Consider the following 14,906-nt stretch of genomic DNA (forward strand, 5'->3'; position numbering starts at 1 on the left):
TTTTATTTACTTTTGTTGTTTAAAGTGAAATTCATCGGTACGTTTTCACCGCAAACAGACTATAGTGGTGATGGAATCTGTCTCGGGCGTGGGGAAAGCTTTATCCACCAGGTTACCCGTCATTGTCACAAGAAAATCATGAAATGATCTCGTTTGCTGCAAAGGAATGTTGTCTTAATGGTCTCAGAATTGTGTTGAGAATAAGGTTTCGTGGATGATTCTACCATTACTAACAGGACTGACTGACTGAGTTTAGTTTCACGCAATATTCCAGCAATATCACGGCGGGGGACACCAGAAATGGGCTTAACACATTGTGCCCATGTGGGGAATCGAACCCGGGTCTTCGGCGTGACGAGCCAACGCTAAGCCAATAGGCTACCCCACCGCCCCTCCATTACTAACAGGAGTGATGTCTCAAGTAGATATATGTACACGAGTGCTTGATCACTTGCAGTGCTGCCTTCATACATACAATGTAATTAACACATCGTTGTATCAGATCATATCGTGTTTATTCCTTGCATAAACCATGACAATTAAAGTTACCCTGTACGCATTTGTTTTGTTATGAATTATTTCAACGTCGTGTGTTTCTTGACTGAACGAGGGGCGAGTGGGAGATTGAATGAAGTGGGTTTATTACCATTTGAGACACGTTTTATTGACACAGACGAGTATGGTTTTACGACGCTTTTAGCTATTTTCCAGCAATATGTGAGGTGAGGTGAAATTGGGTTTAACGTCGTGCTTGAGAATATTTCACTCATATGACGACGTGCATGCGGGTGTATGTGTAGGTGCGGCTGCTTGTACTAGCCCAGACTGAAGCTGGTTTTATAGTGCTAACACACTGAGATACCATGCCGCAGTGAAGCATGAATACCCCACTCAGACACATTATACTGACTCCGAGCCGACCAGTCCTCGTTGTACCCATTAATGCCGAGCGCCGGGCAGGGACCAACAAGTACCATATTTTAACGTCTTTTGGTATGACGAGGTCGGGGATCGAACCCGCGACCTTCCGCTCTCCGGGCGGACGCTCTAACCACTACACCACGGAGGCGGTCTCCAGTATTATGAAAGCGGAGGACATAAGACATGGGTATTGCGCACTACATAGTTTGTGGGGAAACGAACCCGGGTCTTCGGCTTTTAGCAATATCACAGCGGAGAATAGCAGAAATGGGCTTCACGCACTGTACACGTTGGGAATCAAACCACGGTCTTCGAACGTCTTAATTACTAGGCTACCCCTCTGCCAGAAACTGTTCACATCAGGATGTGCATCGTATATCGGCCGACTCTGGGATTCGAACCAATGACCAGCAACGGATGTTGTCTGTTAAGGGGACACTTTACACAACGACATCGAGATTCACTTGTTTGACAGAAGCATACTCACTACTGTACAATTTCATCTGAATTTGCCTTGCTTTCGCCTTTCATTGACAATATATTATTCATTTTACGGACGGATCGGTCATATATTGTGAGGTTGCGAGTCCGATTTTTATATGCACTAAAGTACGGAAAAAATACAAATGTTTTTGCTATTTATGGAGGACACTCCTACCAATACTTACATTTTTCTCGTCGATGTTTATGAAGTACGGAGGTCCAACAGCTATAGTGTACGACGTCACGGTGTCAACAACCTCGCAGAGCCTGAACACGCGATTCATTTGGTCACTTTGTGCTTAACATCTTAGGTTGCTTGGCACAAAATATAATCTGGTGTTTATCGCCACGTGGGATCTTAAACTGCACTAAAGCAATTACTTCCATGTTAACATCATCACCGTTTTCATAATTTTCTATTTTGGATAACTGCATTATTTACTATGCATGGTTAATAAATCCGCAGGTACAATTCCACAACAAAAGTTTAAAAATCGTTTGAGAGGGAAATGACTTTGAAACATTTAAAAGAACATCAACAGTGCTTTTACATTTACTGAAAACAAAAAAAAAAATAATTTAAAAATATTGCGAGCGAGCCAGGATTCGAACCTGGAATCTTCTGATCCGTAGTCAGACGCGTTATCCGTTGCGCCACACGCCCATCTGATAGTGGCTAAGAAAATTAAGATATATATACGGCAGAGACACGCTGCAATCGTTCTACACCTTAAACAAACCATTAATAACCACAACAACCCAAAAGAAATATTAAAACACGTAATGAAATTAAATCGATCAACATAATAGAATCCTGAATTTAAAACAGTTTCATTGAATTCGCATACACAAGAGTTGTCTCCCCTACTTGATATCGCGCGAAACGCAGCCAGTTTTGAAATGCGCATATTTTTAATAACCAAACTGAATAAACCAACATTCTAAAAGAATTTAAGAAATAGAAAATATTTGTAAAAGTATCCTTTATTATTACAAAGGCATAAATTCATAAATATGATACAGTACATACTGTGCCCATACTGTTGGAGACAAACACAGTAAACATCACATTTTTTAGAAGCAGGTTTTATCTTGCCGTAAGCAAACAATCACAACATATATATCTAGTTTGTCTGCCTAGACAATTGATATTATCAGTTTTGACAACAAATGTGGACAAATACAGAAAGCCCTTTCAATTCATGCACTGTAAAAATTTAAGACGTATAAAATCAATAAATATCGATTTTGTATTTATGTTGAGCCACGTTTCTGCTATGATATGTAGATCTACCTTGCATGCATGCAAACACGTAAACACAACGCACGATCTGCCAGCCCTTCGCTGAATAAGCAATGTTGATACAGAATACAAAATGATTTTATTGTTTTTTAAGAGTAATGAATTGATAATTATTGAGGGTGTTATAAAAAGAAATCCACACTGAAATAAACCTGCAGGCGCGTAGCAAGCCAGTTTTCGTGTTTACAAGCCCGATTGGTTGCAAAACTTTATATTTAGATAGTATTGTGGGCGTGCCCAACGTTTTTAGCAAGGGGCTTTTATTAATAATTGTTGCTACGCCCCTGATCTGATAAATAATTAGTGGCATCCAGGATATACAGCTGTGCTATATAGCTGGGCAATCTGGAATAGGATATTACACCTCTCATCATTACTCAGTATAAAATGGATCAATACCTGTACAACAACCACCATACAACACACAAACACAAACAGGATGAGCATGTATGATCATACAAGTCAATGTCGCCATCCTGAATCAACAAAATGCAGGTAAAATGTCATTTGCTTTGAAAATGCAAAATCAATGGACAGTATAGAAATATGTATGACAGAATATAGTTCCTGATTTAACAATAAAGTTCCTGATTTTTCCTGATTCCCGACTTGCCTTGGAATACCTGAAATATCTTTGATTAGGGGGACAAGGTGGGATGTAAGCCCTTTGAGGTTACACAACACCAAATGTTTTCCCATAGACTTCTATAGTAGCCTTATATTTTTTTTAAAATAATCCAGACTATCAACAGCCATTCCATGTGCACATGGGTACACTCTGGCCTTTAAACTACCATAAAAACACACTATCTGTCCAACTTGTCCGGCTCGTTTTGCGAGCACAGGAAGCGGAACACATCAACCCCAGATCCGCACCAAATGTCACCTACTGGAAAATATCTGTACACACAATAAGCATAAGTCATGGTGATGAAAATCACAGCACTGAATACTTAAAATTGTGGTCAGTTTTAATTACTGGTTGGATATGCTTTTAAAAAACATAAACATCTTACACTATTTCATCCAATCATAGCTGTCACATGTCTTTATCTCTTCATTTGTTTACATACGCACCTCGCTCAGTGAGCAAGCGATTCTCATTTAGTGTAGTATAACCTTGAGGCCTAAATTTAAGAAATGAACAAAACTTGCAAAAATCATTATGAAATTTATAGATTCTAATTTATGTTTATGCAGACTCTTTTTTCTCTCAGCACATCTCAACATGTTATGTGACACAGGCCACCTTCAATAAATGTCTAGTTAATTGTGTGAACCAGAGTATCTACCAGGTGTTGTAAATCATTGAAAACCTTATCATCAAAATAATGTTTCAAATTAATCAACAAATTTCAATATAGACTACAAATAAAATAGCCTTCAAATAAAGTTTATATATATAGTCAGATAGGTGTAATTCTGTCATCATGGAAACAATACATATTAAGTCAATGAAAAAGTAAATATTGAAGAAATGTCATGTAGAAATAGAATTGTCAGTACAGATGACAATGAATCAACACAATCACCAGTTACACAAGGATATATAGAAGCAATAGACAATGACCAGTCATTCACAAATTCAGCAGTCTCACACATCCTGCTGAAAAATACATAAAAAACTGCACTAAACATATCTAGAGCTGAAAGCACATACAAGACACTGCACTGATAAGAAATTAGGGCATACTGACATATTTAATATTTCAGCATGTAATGTGAATCTGTGATTTCAATAGAATGAAGAAGTACCATACATTAACATTAACTTACGACTATCTTAGCTCTAAGAGAGCTTCGAAAATCTAGGCCCAGGTTACTTGTCACAGGTTTAAGGCCAGAGTACTTTCTCTAACACTGTTTCCTGCTTGTCATCACATTATGGCTTAGTGTTTCAAACAACAGAGGAAGGTGTGCACAAGTATGAGACATTTACAGACAAATGTAGAAACATGAAGTGCATAACACAGGTTTAAAATAAAATATCATCTGTAATCAAATTAAATCTTTCGGCATAAAAATGTCCAGTGAGCAACAGTGAAACAGGAATGTATACTTATAAAGAAACAGCAACAGACTGGAAAATGAGCAAGTTGTGCAAATATAAGATGTTGGGCTGGGATAACTCATTACCTTGGTACCTGACCTGAATACCCACGCAACCACTAGTACCTGATTAGACCTGGATACACACACTGACCTGACCTGTGTAGCCATGCTACTAATACCCGACCGGACCTGGATACAAATGCTGCTACCAGTTCCTGACCTGAATACCCATGTGTCAGCTAGCACCTGACCTGAATACCCATGTGTCAGCTGTACCTGACCTCAATACCCACGCTGTTAATAGTACCTGACCTGACCTGGATACTCACGTAACTAACACCTGGCCTGGGTACCCATGGCTAGTACCATATCTGACCTGAATACCCATGCTGCTAATAGTACCTGACCTCACATGGATACATGAACTTCTAGTACCCATGCTTCTGGTATATACCCATGCTTCTTGCAAAAGATTGACGGTCCTGCAAAATAATGAAACATAGTAGGGTACTGTACCTTAAGATGTAATAACTGCATTCGTAGCGGGAACTGTATATTTCTTGTCAACTATTGTGTACAATGAGTTTATTGTGCCTCCATGAGGATGTTTGTGCGTACTGGACGAACATTTTTACATTTTGCAAAATCCTGATACAGATAACAGTGGGTGATGGGCCCTATCCAGGTAATAGTCAGTAAGTGAGTTCAGTCTTACGCCACTTTTAGCAATATTCCAGCAATATCATAGCAGGGGACACCAGAAATGGGCTTCACACATTGTACCCATGTGGGGAATGCAACCCGGGTCTTCAGCATCATGAGTGATCACTTCAACTACTAAGCTACCCCGTATCCAGGTAATATATTTTGCTTAACCCACAATGGTCTAAGGCAGAACCACCCAGCCTCAACATCATGAGCTTAAGTACATAAACCACATAGAAGATAAGAATTCGTGAAAAGTTAACACTCATACAATCATTGACACGCCTTTAGCTGTGGATAACATAACACCATTCGTGACAGAATTATCTACCTACATCTACAATAAAAGCACTTATAAGAATCTCCTTAAAACATCTGGTAACTAAACTATCACAACTTCAACAGGGCAGTAAATCTGCATTAAATAATAGACAATATTCATTTTAACTGGCCACAGAAGCTAAGTGCACAAACTTTTAAAAAGTATTATGAAATATCACTATTTGTATTCCCACCTTCCAGCACAATATAACACCTGAAGCTCGCTGCAAATCATACTGCTTTCAGAGTATAAATGAATATCAAAATTGCTTCATACAAGCATATAAAATTCACACAACAAACATGTATTCTACTAATTTTACATGGTGCATTATTAAACAAGTCATTTGTTGACAAATATCTCAACTGATCTCTCAGCTGAGGTCAAAACCAAAGGTTCACGGGTCAAACTCACCTGAACAGTAGACATAATAGATATGACAGTTGTCTCCCCTGGTTAACACAGGTCAGAGTGACATTTAATATGCATACTTTGTTTCCTGGCTTCGATTTTGTTTTCTGCTGTGTTTTTTTTTAATCTAGGGAGGTTTCCTATATTAAGACTCAAAATTCTTTCAATTTTAAAAAAAATATTTTAACAATGATTTATTGAAACTGGATTTAAATGTTATGAAAACAAATCCCATATTTTTTTATATTTCATGAAACATTTATAGTCAAATATCAGTAATTCTACATGGGCTAATCCTGTCAAATTTTCATTCCACATTTTCACTTGTCCTGAAAAGCACAGATTATTGTCAGTCTATTCATATTATTGCAAATTCTAATCTCATTCAAATCAGACTTCTGACGAAGAGGAAGATCTGACAAATCCCCAATAGTAAGTAGTGTCAGGTGAACTTTCTGTAACGATGAAACAAGACAAACAGCCAAAACTGGAAAATATTAAGACTGCACTTCTTATAATTAGGGATACTGTATTACCCATTCGATTCTAAGCTCCATTTCTATGTTATGTGCAGATTTTCTAGCTTAAATTGGTGAAACAAATATGATGAATTGTCTCTGAAAGAGAGGGCTGTTAGGCTTCACTCATAGATTCAGTGAAATGAATAGTATCCTTTCATGACTTCAAATATTCATGGACCTTTCAAGAAGGGGTGTTTTTAGTTGATTTTGGATGTTATTTATCAAAACAAGATATGCAAAATGAAACTGATGTAAGTTAGTATATATAATGTGACAGTGGTCACTGATTGTGGTCACTGATAAATGTACATTGCCAACAAGGTCAAAACATGTGAAATATATATTTTGTAATTGTTTCACTGCTGTTATTGTACTTGTTACCCAATATTTGCATTTCTTATCCAATTGATGCATTCATGATTTGTACCATATTCACCTTATAGTGGAATTGGTGCAGCCCAACTGAAATCTACCATATGATTGGGAAATGTTCACCTGACACAGCCTGTAATGGAGGATTCGACAAATCTTGATGCATATCTTCACTGATCTGGATTTGAAAAAGATTGTGTAATTTCTCACTTCATTAGCCTGCTTGCATGTCAAAACACATATGTACAAATGACAGGATTGAAAATTAATACAAATATATATTTGTACAATGACTTACAAACCGTTCACTGTCTGAAGTCACTGAAATCTTCCGAAGATATTCACCGGTAGAGAGTGTAGTTTGATTTTGGCTGCCGGGTTTTGATTGTGCTGATACTCTAAGTGCACTTGACGTCACAAAATATGATGGTATATGGGGCGTAAGTATCACAATAAGTGTCATGTCTCCAGTGGAAGGCACAAGATGATCATTTGACCACAGTATATTGTCATGTGGCAGTGGCAGCAAAATGATTGAAGTGCTCGCAAAATGTTGATTGATCAATGCTGAATGGAATAGAGTGATGTGCCCTTCGTTGTTGTTTAATATGTGAGTGCGTGAGTGAAATGTACGCCACTTTTAGCAATATTCCAGGAAAATCATGGCAGGGCACACCAGATATGGGCTTCAAAAATTGTACCCACATGGGGAATCGAACCCATCTCTGCAGTGTGCCGAGCAAATGTTTTAACCACTTGGCTACCCCAACGCACATTGTTGTTTATGAACACAGCAGGGTTGAAATTTGAATCTGGTGATAAGGGCTGGTTTCTAACTTGACGTAAAATCTGCTCACCAAGAGAAGATTGGCATCTATTTGGGAATTTCTTAGGTCCTCTGGGAGTCAGAGACAGGCCTCTTTCAAGACATTCGACAGTGACAAAACTAATGAGTTTGCTTACATCTATTTTAGGATTTGTGTTTTTTGCTGCTGCCACTTATTTCGCCCGTTGTGTTGCCTTTCACAATATCTGCTTCTCAACAAATATGTAGTACTTGCCTGTTGCCATAACAACGTTAGTATGCAGATGGTGGAATGATAAGAGTGGGGTGTATGGTTTGACACTCAGTGTACTGGGCTTCTGGTAATGAAGCTAGACATCATTTGGCTGTTATTGGGGTGGGCGTATATATGATAAAATGTAATCAAGCCCAATCACCCATAATAAAAAGGTCCCGTCTCTAATTCAAAGATGAGGCATGACATCTCTATCTTTCCATTATAGTCTACCAAACAAAACTACAGCTACCTTCCCAAAAAGATTCCTTTGCAGATTCAAAATGGTCCCATATGAATGAAGACAGTTAAATCATTTGCAAAATTATGAGCTATTTCACAATCAACTTACAGCTGTCTAAACCCGAGTCTTCGAATTGTGAGATGGTCAGGTAACACATGCCTCCAATAAACTGAAATTTAACTACTGTCTAAATTGTGGAAAGACTTTGTGACGACCATATCATATCAGGAATCCTGGGTAGAGACCCATTGTTCCACAAAAACATGTATTTTTTCATGACATTACCCATTTCAGAAAATTTATAAGCAGAATTCGTGCCTATCTTTGAACAGCACGTTACATAAACATTTCAAAGCCTTACGAATACTTGAAATAGCATTCATAAATTTGGAATAATGTTTGGAGTACAATCGCCAAAAACCATCAAAAGAATCCACACAATTTAATTGTGATAGAGATAGGTCACAAAAACAATCTTTGAGATAATCTTAAATTATTACATAAATATTTTTTAAGCCATTTTCTTCTGGAAACTACACCTATACCAAGTGATTGAAAACTATTGGCCCAAATATCTTTAGAAGACACAAATTGTTGCCACCATCTATTTGTCACAGTGGAAACAAATATTGTATTTACATTGTACTTGAAAAGATGTAATTTTGGTCAATGGTTAAAAAACATATAACAAGATAATAATCAGTAAGTTACGTGTTAATAATGACCAATTTGATTTTTATCAGATACAAATTGACATAAAAATTAAATAAATATTTCTTCTTCCAGGAATTTGTAAAATATAATTTATATATACATATATATTGTTCACTAAAAGACAAACCAATGAAGTATCTTCTTTGAAAACATTCACGACATCAAACACAACAATCATTATATTTGAGATCAGTATCCAGTAAATCATTCACATTTTGATAAAAACAAACTCAGCATCAAAGTTAGAAATCTTATTTGTCACAGCTGATTCCAGATGTGAAAAGTGCCCCTTAAATGGATTTGCATTATACAGGTGTATGAAAAATAATTATTTCTGAAAACATGATACAAAGGTGTATGGCTAAAGCTGAAAGTGAGACAATACTAGTATGGTTTTTGTCTGGGTTACATTTGGCGTAGAAAATATGCTGGTGACATGGCTTTCGAATACATGATGGTGCATGAATGTACATTTGTGTTGAAAAAAAAAGACAAAATAAACGAGTGGTTTTTGGTGGAAATATCTGACTAATTATGTGTGCAAACTCATGAAAATTGACCAGATATCTACTCAAAAGAACTTAGGGTGATCCGTGACTTCTTTTGGGTAGTATACTACAGGGTAAAGGCTGATTTATCTACGACCCAAATCAGGGATGTAAATTACACCAGCCCTCTAATATGGACCAGTTTGATTAATTTTGAGTGAGTTTAGTTTTTAGCAAAATTCCAGCAATATCCCGGCGGGGGACACCAGAAATGGGCTTCACACATTGTACCCATGTGGGGAATCAAACCGGGGTCTTCATGACTGAATGCTCTAACCACGAGGTTACCCCACCGCCCCTATTAATTTGGACTGACTGAGTTTTGGTTTTACGCCGCTTTTAGCAATATTCCAGCAACATCACGGCGGGGGACACCAGAAATGGGCTTCACACATTGTACCCATGTGGGGAATCAAACCGGGGTCTTCATGACTGAATGCTCTAACCACGAGGTTACCCCACCGCCCCTATTAATTTGGAAGTGGCCTTAGGGCAAGTTTCAAACATTTCTGGTGCTATTGCTATATGGAAACTATTTGGGCTGTTTTGGGGGTTAATTTACATCCCTGCAACATCCTCAGGATAGAAAAAGTGATTGATCAACACCATGGACAAACACTGCTTGGAAGTAACAATTTATATATTTTATATATTTATAGTTTTTTTAGGAATGTACAAAGTCTACTACCTTACCTTTTGGGTCCAAACCCGGATAGTTCTTACATTTGACCACTTTCTATAAGTCTGTGTATTGATTGTTTGAAGATATTTCCCAGTAACTGGGACACTATTATACATCAACTGCATTAGGTTGGCCCAGGTCAGCCAGTACCCTGTAATATATAGTATCAGAATCATTCTCTGCCTTTGCAGTCGAATGCTGAGACAATGTGCATAGAATCAGTATCTAGATCATGTAAAAGATTATGTACTTTTCTAACAGATGAAATAAATAGCCTATTTGGTGATGCACTTTGGTAACACTGGGACGTTTCATGCTGCACTTACAATGAATGCATTCCTTGGCTCAGTGGAAATATGTTTAGCTTTATTATCAGGGGTTAAAATCAACAGCTATTGTCAATTAAATACTGACCGATCGAATATGAACTACACATTCATAATAATTACTCATTCTCACCAGTGATTTTATGCCATGAGTTATCAACAGATCAATTATTAAATCATCATGATGTTCTAAATATCCTGAAAGGGATTCTAAGAGCAACACAAGCTATTAATCATTAATCCATCATGACGTTCCAAATATCCATTAATGGATTGTAAGATTGGCTCCATCATGTACACCTAGTCATAGCACCATTTTTGTTGACGTTACAACTAGCTACATCAGCTGTTCCTATACTGATATGTCTGGCTAGATTTACATTCTGCTGTATGGAAACCTATCATTTTTAATGTTTCATTTTTAAACAGGCAGCCAAAGGAATTTTTCAAAATATTACAAATGAATTTCGTCTTATGTTGAATGGTTGCCTCTCGTGTCTTAGCACAATGGTATACAAAACATTCAACAAGTACCATATTCGCAGGATGAAGTGTCCCCTGACCTTCTGCCGTGGTCAGGCAGTAATGGATTAGGCATCCTGTACATTGAATAGAAGTGAACATTTCCTTGCCAATACTACACACTATCTACAGAAAGTACAGTCGTGTAGATGGGAGCGTAATGAACACACAGACCGGAGCCCCTTCCACAGGGTGACCGGAGCCCCTTCCACAGGGTGACCGGAGCCCCGGAGCCACAGGGTGACCGGAGCCCCGGAGCCCCTTCCACAGGGTGACCGGAGCCCCTTCCACAGGGTGACCGCAGCATTACGACTGTCGTAAGTCTTATGTTAAAGTATGGTAGTCACGGTCACCTTAGCGCTAAGACCACCTTGTGGAATGAGCCCACAGACTTCTGGCATTTATAACCGAGTATGTGAACAAGAGACGTCAGAAATGTTCCTTAGATACACACTCACCACTCACTTCAGAATGGGTCACAAAATAAACTGTTAAAAACTACACAATCACCTTGGCATTTGACATAATGAATTAAGTATGTAAAATTGGACACATCATAGGGAATTTTTCATGAGTTTCAACTCACGGGGCAGTTTAAAATGACATTGTAGGAATGATCACATTCCAAATATACACCAACAGTAGCCTCAAATCCTGCAATATATTTAACGCAGCAGAAAAAGAAAGAGTCCTAAATTATTTGAATAAAAGAACATAAGTTCAGTGTAGTTATGTTGGCTGATATGAAATACAGAGCTATAGTGAGGATCCTTACAACATGTCAAATTCAAACTAAAAACTCTGCAATGATGACTAAAAATATATTCTCACAAAATAGTTCTTATTTGTGAAATGTGTAATGATAAGATGAAATCACAAATTTTGTTTGTACTTCAAACAATTCTTCACAAGTGAAGTTTTACTTGAGTTTTCAAACTCTGTAGAGTTGTTAGCTTATATATTGTATGATGTAATAATCATGAGTACTGTGATGATAAAGACTTAAATTAAATTTATATATAGTTCGCATGTTCATATAAACTATTACCGTAAAAATGAAAATCACGATTATGTCTGACCGTTTTTTGTCATCACCGACAAAACAAAATGCAACAAAATCTATAATATTGTATTTTCTAAAAGCAACAACCACAGTTCAAACTATATTATAAACACAAATTGATGTATACATATCTTTGATACAAAATGTTTCAGCAATAAACGACTGAGATAAACATGATAAACAAAACCTTGAGCAGCAAGTATCAAGCCGCGGCAAGAGGAAAGATTTATGTTGACGCTGATATGAAATACAGAGCTATAGTGAGGATCCTTACAACATGTCAAATTCAAACTAAAAACTCTGCAATGATGACTAAAAATATATTCTCACAAAATAGTTCTTATTTGTGAAATGTGTAATGATAAGATGAAACACAAATTTTGTTTGTACTTCAAACAATTCTTCACAAGTGAAGTTTTACTTGAGTTTTCCCATTTTTCTATGAAGCATCTGTAGGTTTTCCGCGATTGATGGGTCCCGCGGTTCGAGTTTCTGGGCCTGAATGTACGCCGCCTCGGCCTGCTCGTTCTTCCCCCACCGATGGTACAACACACCTGGTGAACAAAACACAAGATGTCATGAGGCAGTCTAAGTCATTGTAAAACAGTATTGTAATTGTATTACATTGGGTCCGTTTCAAACCATGAGTCACTTAGAGTATGCAAATTAATCGCTTATCCCGGGCTTGCAACAGCTTGAAGTGCTTGTCCACTCTTCCAAAATGGTGGATGATGAACCTAATGACTGAGTCTCGATGAAGAGCTGATGAATTTTTTACTACATTGAAGATGTCAAACAAACTGAGAATGCTGGGATGTAAGCTGGTTTTGTTCACTTCTAAGCTGATGAAGTCAAACATTTCTAAGCTGATCAAGTCAAACATTTCCCAGCTGATGAAGTCAAACATTTCCCAGCTCATTTGTCCTGTGTTTGGTGAAGCATCAACTGTGTGCAAACCTTCTTTTCAGGCCTCATGGTAAAATGTATCTAGGAGGCAGGGCTAGACCATGTGAATTAAAAGGCTAAAGTAAAACCATTAGTGGAAGGGAGATAACTCTGCTTAACAATACATAGATCACATAAAAATTGTTTTCTTTGGGGTTTTCAAGAGATTTCAATTGACATTTTATTGAACAATATAAAGATGCGTATATGACATCATGAACACCAATCTAGGATGGGATACAATGACATGTGTCAACCAAATCAGCGAGCCTAAAACCCGGATCCCATTACACGCCCCTTACGACAAGCATGGGTTACTGAAGACCAGATCTTCACGTTGTGTCAGATCTAGGTGGTTAGTTGACTCGGTGACACCTACCTAGATTCAGGTAGAACTTCGGGTTGTGTTTGTCGATCTTGATGGCAGAGAGGAAGAGTTCCTCACTCTCCATATACTTCTCCATCTTGCCGTAGATGTTGGCCATGTTGAACATCAGCTGGGGCTCATTCTTCATCACCTTCATAGCTTCCTTGCCCACCAGGATTGCATTTTCATACTTGCCTGTGAACAGAGAAGAGAATCACGGCTGAATTTCCATGTTAGATATTTGACTATGTTCAAAAATCATGGGGCGGGATTGTTACAACGTAATGTCCAATATTTACCAGTGCGGTCATTATTCGAATAGTCTGTGAGATAACAAGTAAGTAAACAATTGTTGTTCAACACCATTTCGAGCAGTATTCCTGTAACATCACAGCATGTCCGCTATATGTGGAAGGAAGGCCTGAAGTGATGTAGGGCTCTGACGTTCATCACTTTGAAACCCATGACTGACTGACTGACTGACTGAGTTTAGTTTTACGCCGCTTTTAGCAATATTCCAGCAATATCACGGCGGGGAACACCAGAAATGGGCTTAACACATTGTGCCCATGTGGGGAATCGAACCCGGGTCTTCGGCATGATTGAAACCCATGAGCGACTACAGGGTACTGAAAAGCCTACAAACATAACCGAGGCAATTTGGGAACCCAACCCATGATCATGGGTTTCTGGTGTGCAAAAGATATCATCTTAGATGACTGGGCACCATGTTTCCTGTAAAATTGTGAGAAACAGAGCCTTTAAATCCAAAGCTAACATCAAACCCTGAGACGTGTGCAATTTTACTTTGCTACACCAAAATGGTGAAGATCTAATTAGGAGATAAACCTAGTGTGTTTGAAAATCAGAGACATGCTTTACTGAATTGATGGCGACTAAATATTTCAATTGAAACCTTACTCGTTACTGAATTGATGGCGCCAGTGTTTACATTTTGCGAAAGTTTAAATTTGAAGTGACAGTGGACAATTCTTGACTGACTGTCGAATCAGAACCCTGCAGAATCGAAGAATAGATCCTTTCCTGACCTGTAACTCATCAAAGACTGTTGATTTTTATGACCGGCCGATCATGATTTCACGTACTGCCTCCGCCCCGGCATGCGACAAAAGACTGACAGTGCTGCTGCTTAGTGTACATGCGACTAACTTGTGATTCCTTGGAACGTTGTTTTCATCGTTTGGGACTGGACTGTGTCCAAGCGTTTTTCAAAGTAGATGAACATAACAGAGACAACCTTGCGGGGAAGCTGGCAGAGTGCAGAATTATTTTGTGAACGATGGAGTATGACTATGAGTGGCATAACTGTGGTGTTTCGCCAGACCG

At 38.1% G+C, this 14,906-nt stretch overlaps 1 protein-coding gene and 1 non-coding gene across 2 annotated transcripts in view; both read right to left on the bottom strand.

The window, feature by feature from the left end:
• Positions 1–1,995: 1,995 nt before the first annotated feature.
• On the bottom strand, positions 1,996–2,068 carry Trnar-acg. Its single transcript has one exon. It is a non-coding gene; the product is annotated as a tRNA-Arg (tRNA).
• A 10,144-nt stretch (positions 2,069–12,212) lies between these two features.
• The window catches only part of LOC124277838 (protein O-mannosyl-transferase TMTC4-like), a 39,731-nt gene continuing 37,037 nt past the window's right edge, over positions 12,213–14,906 (bottom strand). The window contains exons 17-18 of the mRNA XM_046713555.1: positions 13,572–13,754; positions 12,213–12,801 (exon numbers count right to left, since the gene is read on the bottom strand). Of these exons, the coding sequence (XP_046569511.1) occupies positions 12,665–12,801; positions 13,572–13,754 (320 nt within the window). The 3' untranslated portion in view covers positions 12,213–12,664. The remainder of the gene's footprint in view (positions 12,802–13,571; positions 13,755–14,906) is intronic.

This window comes from Haliotis rubra, unplaced genomic scaffold, assembly GCF_003918875.1.
Source record: "Haliotis rubra isolate DU_JTF1 unplaced genomic scaffold, ASM391887v1 Scf106, whole genome shotgun sequence".
Taxonomy (NCBI): domain Eukaryota; kingdom Metazoa; phylum Mollusca; class Gastropoda; order Lepetellida; family Haliotidae; genus Haliotis; species Haliotis rubra.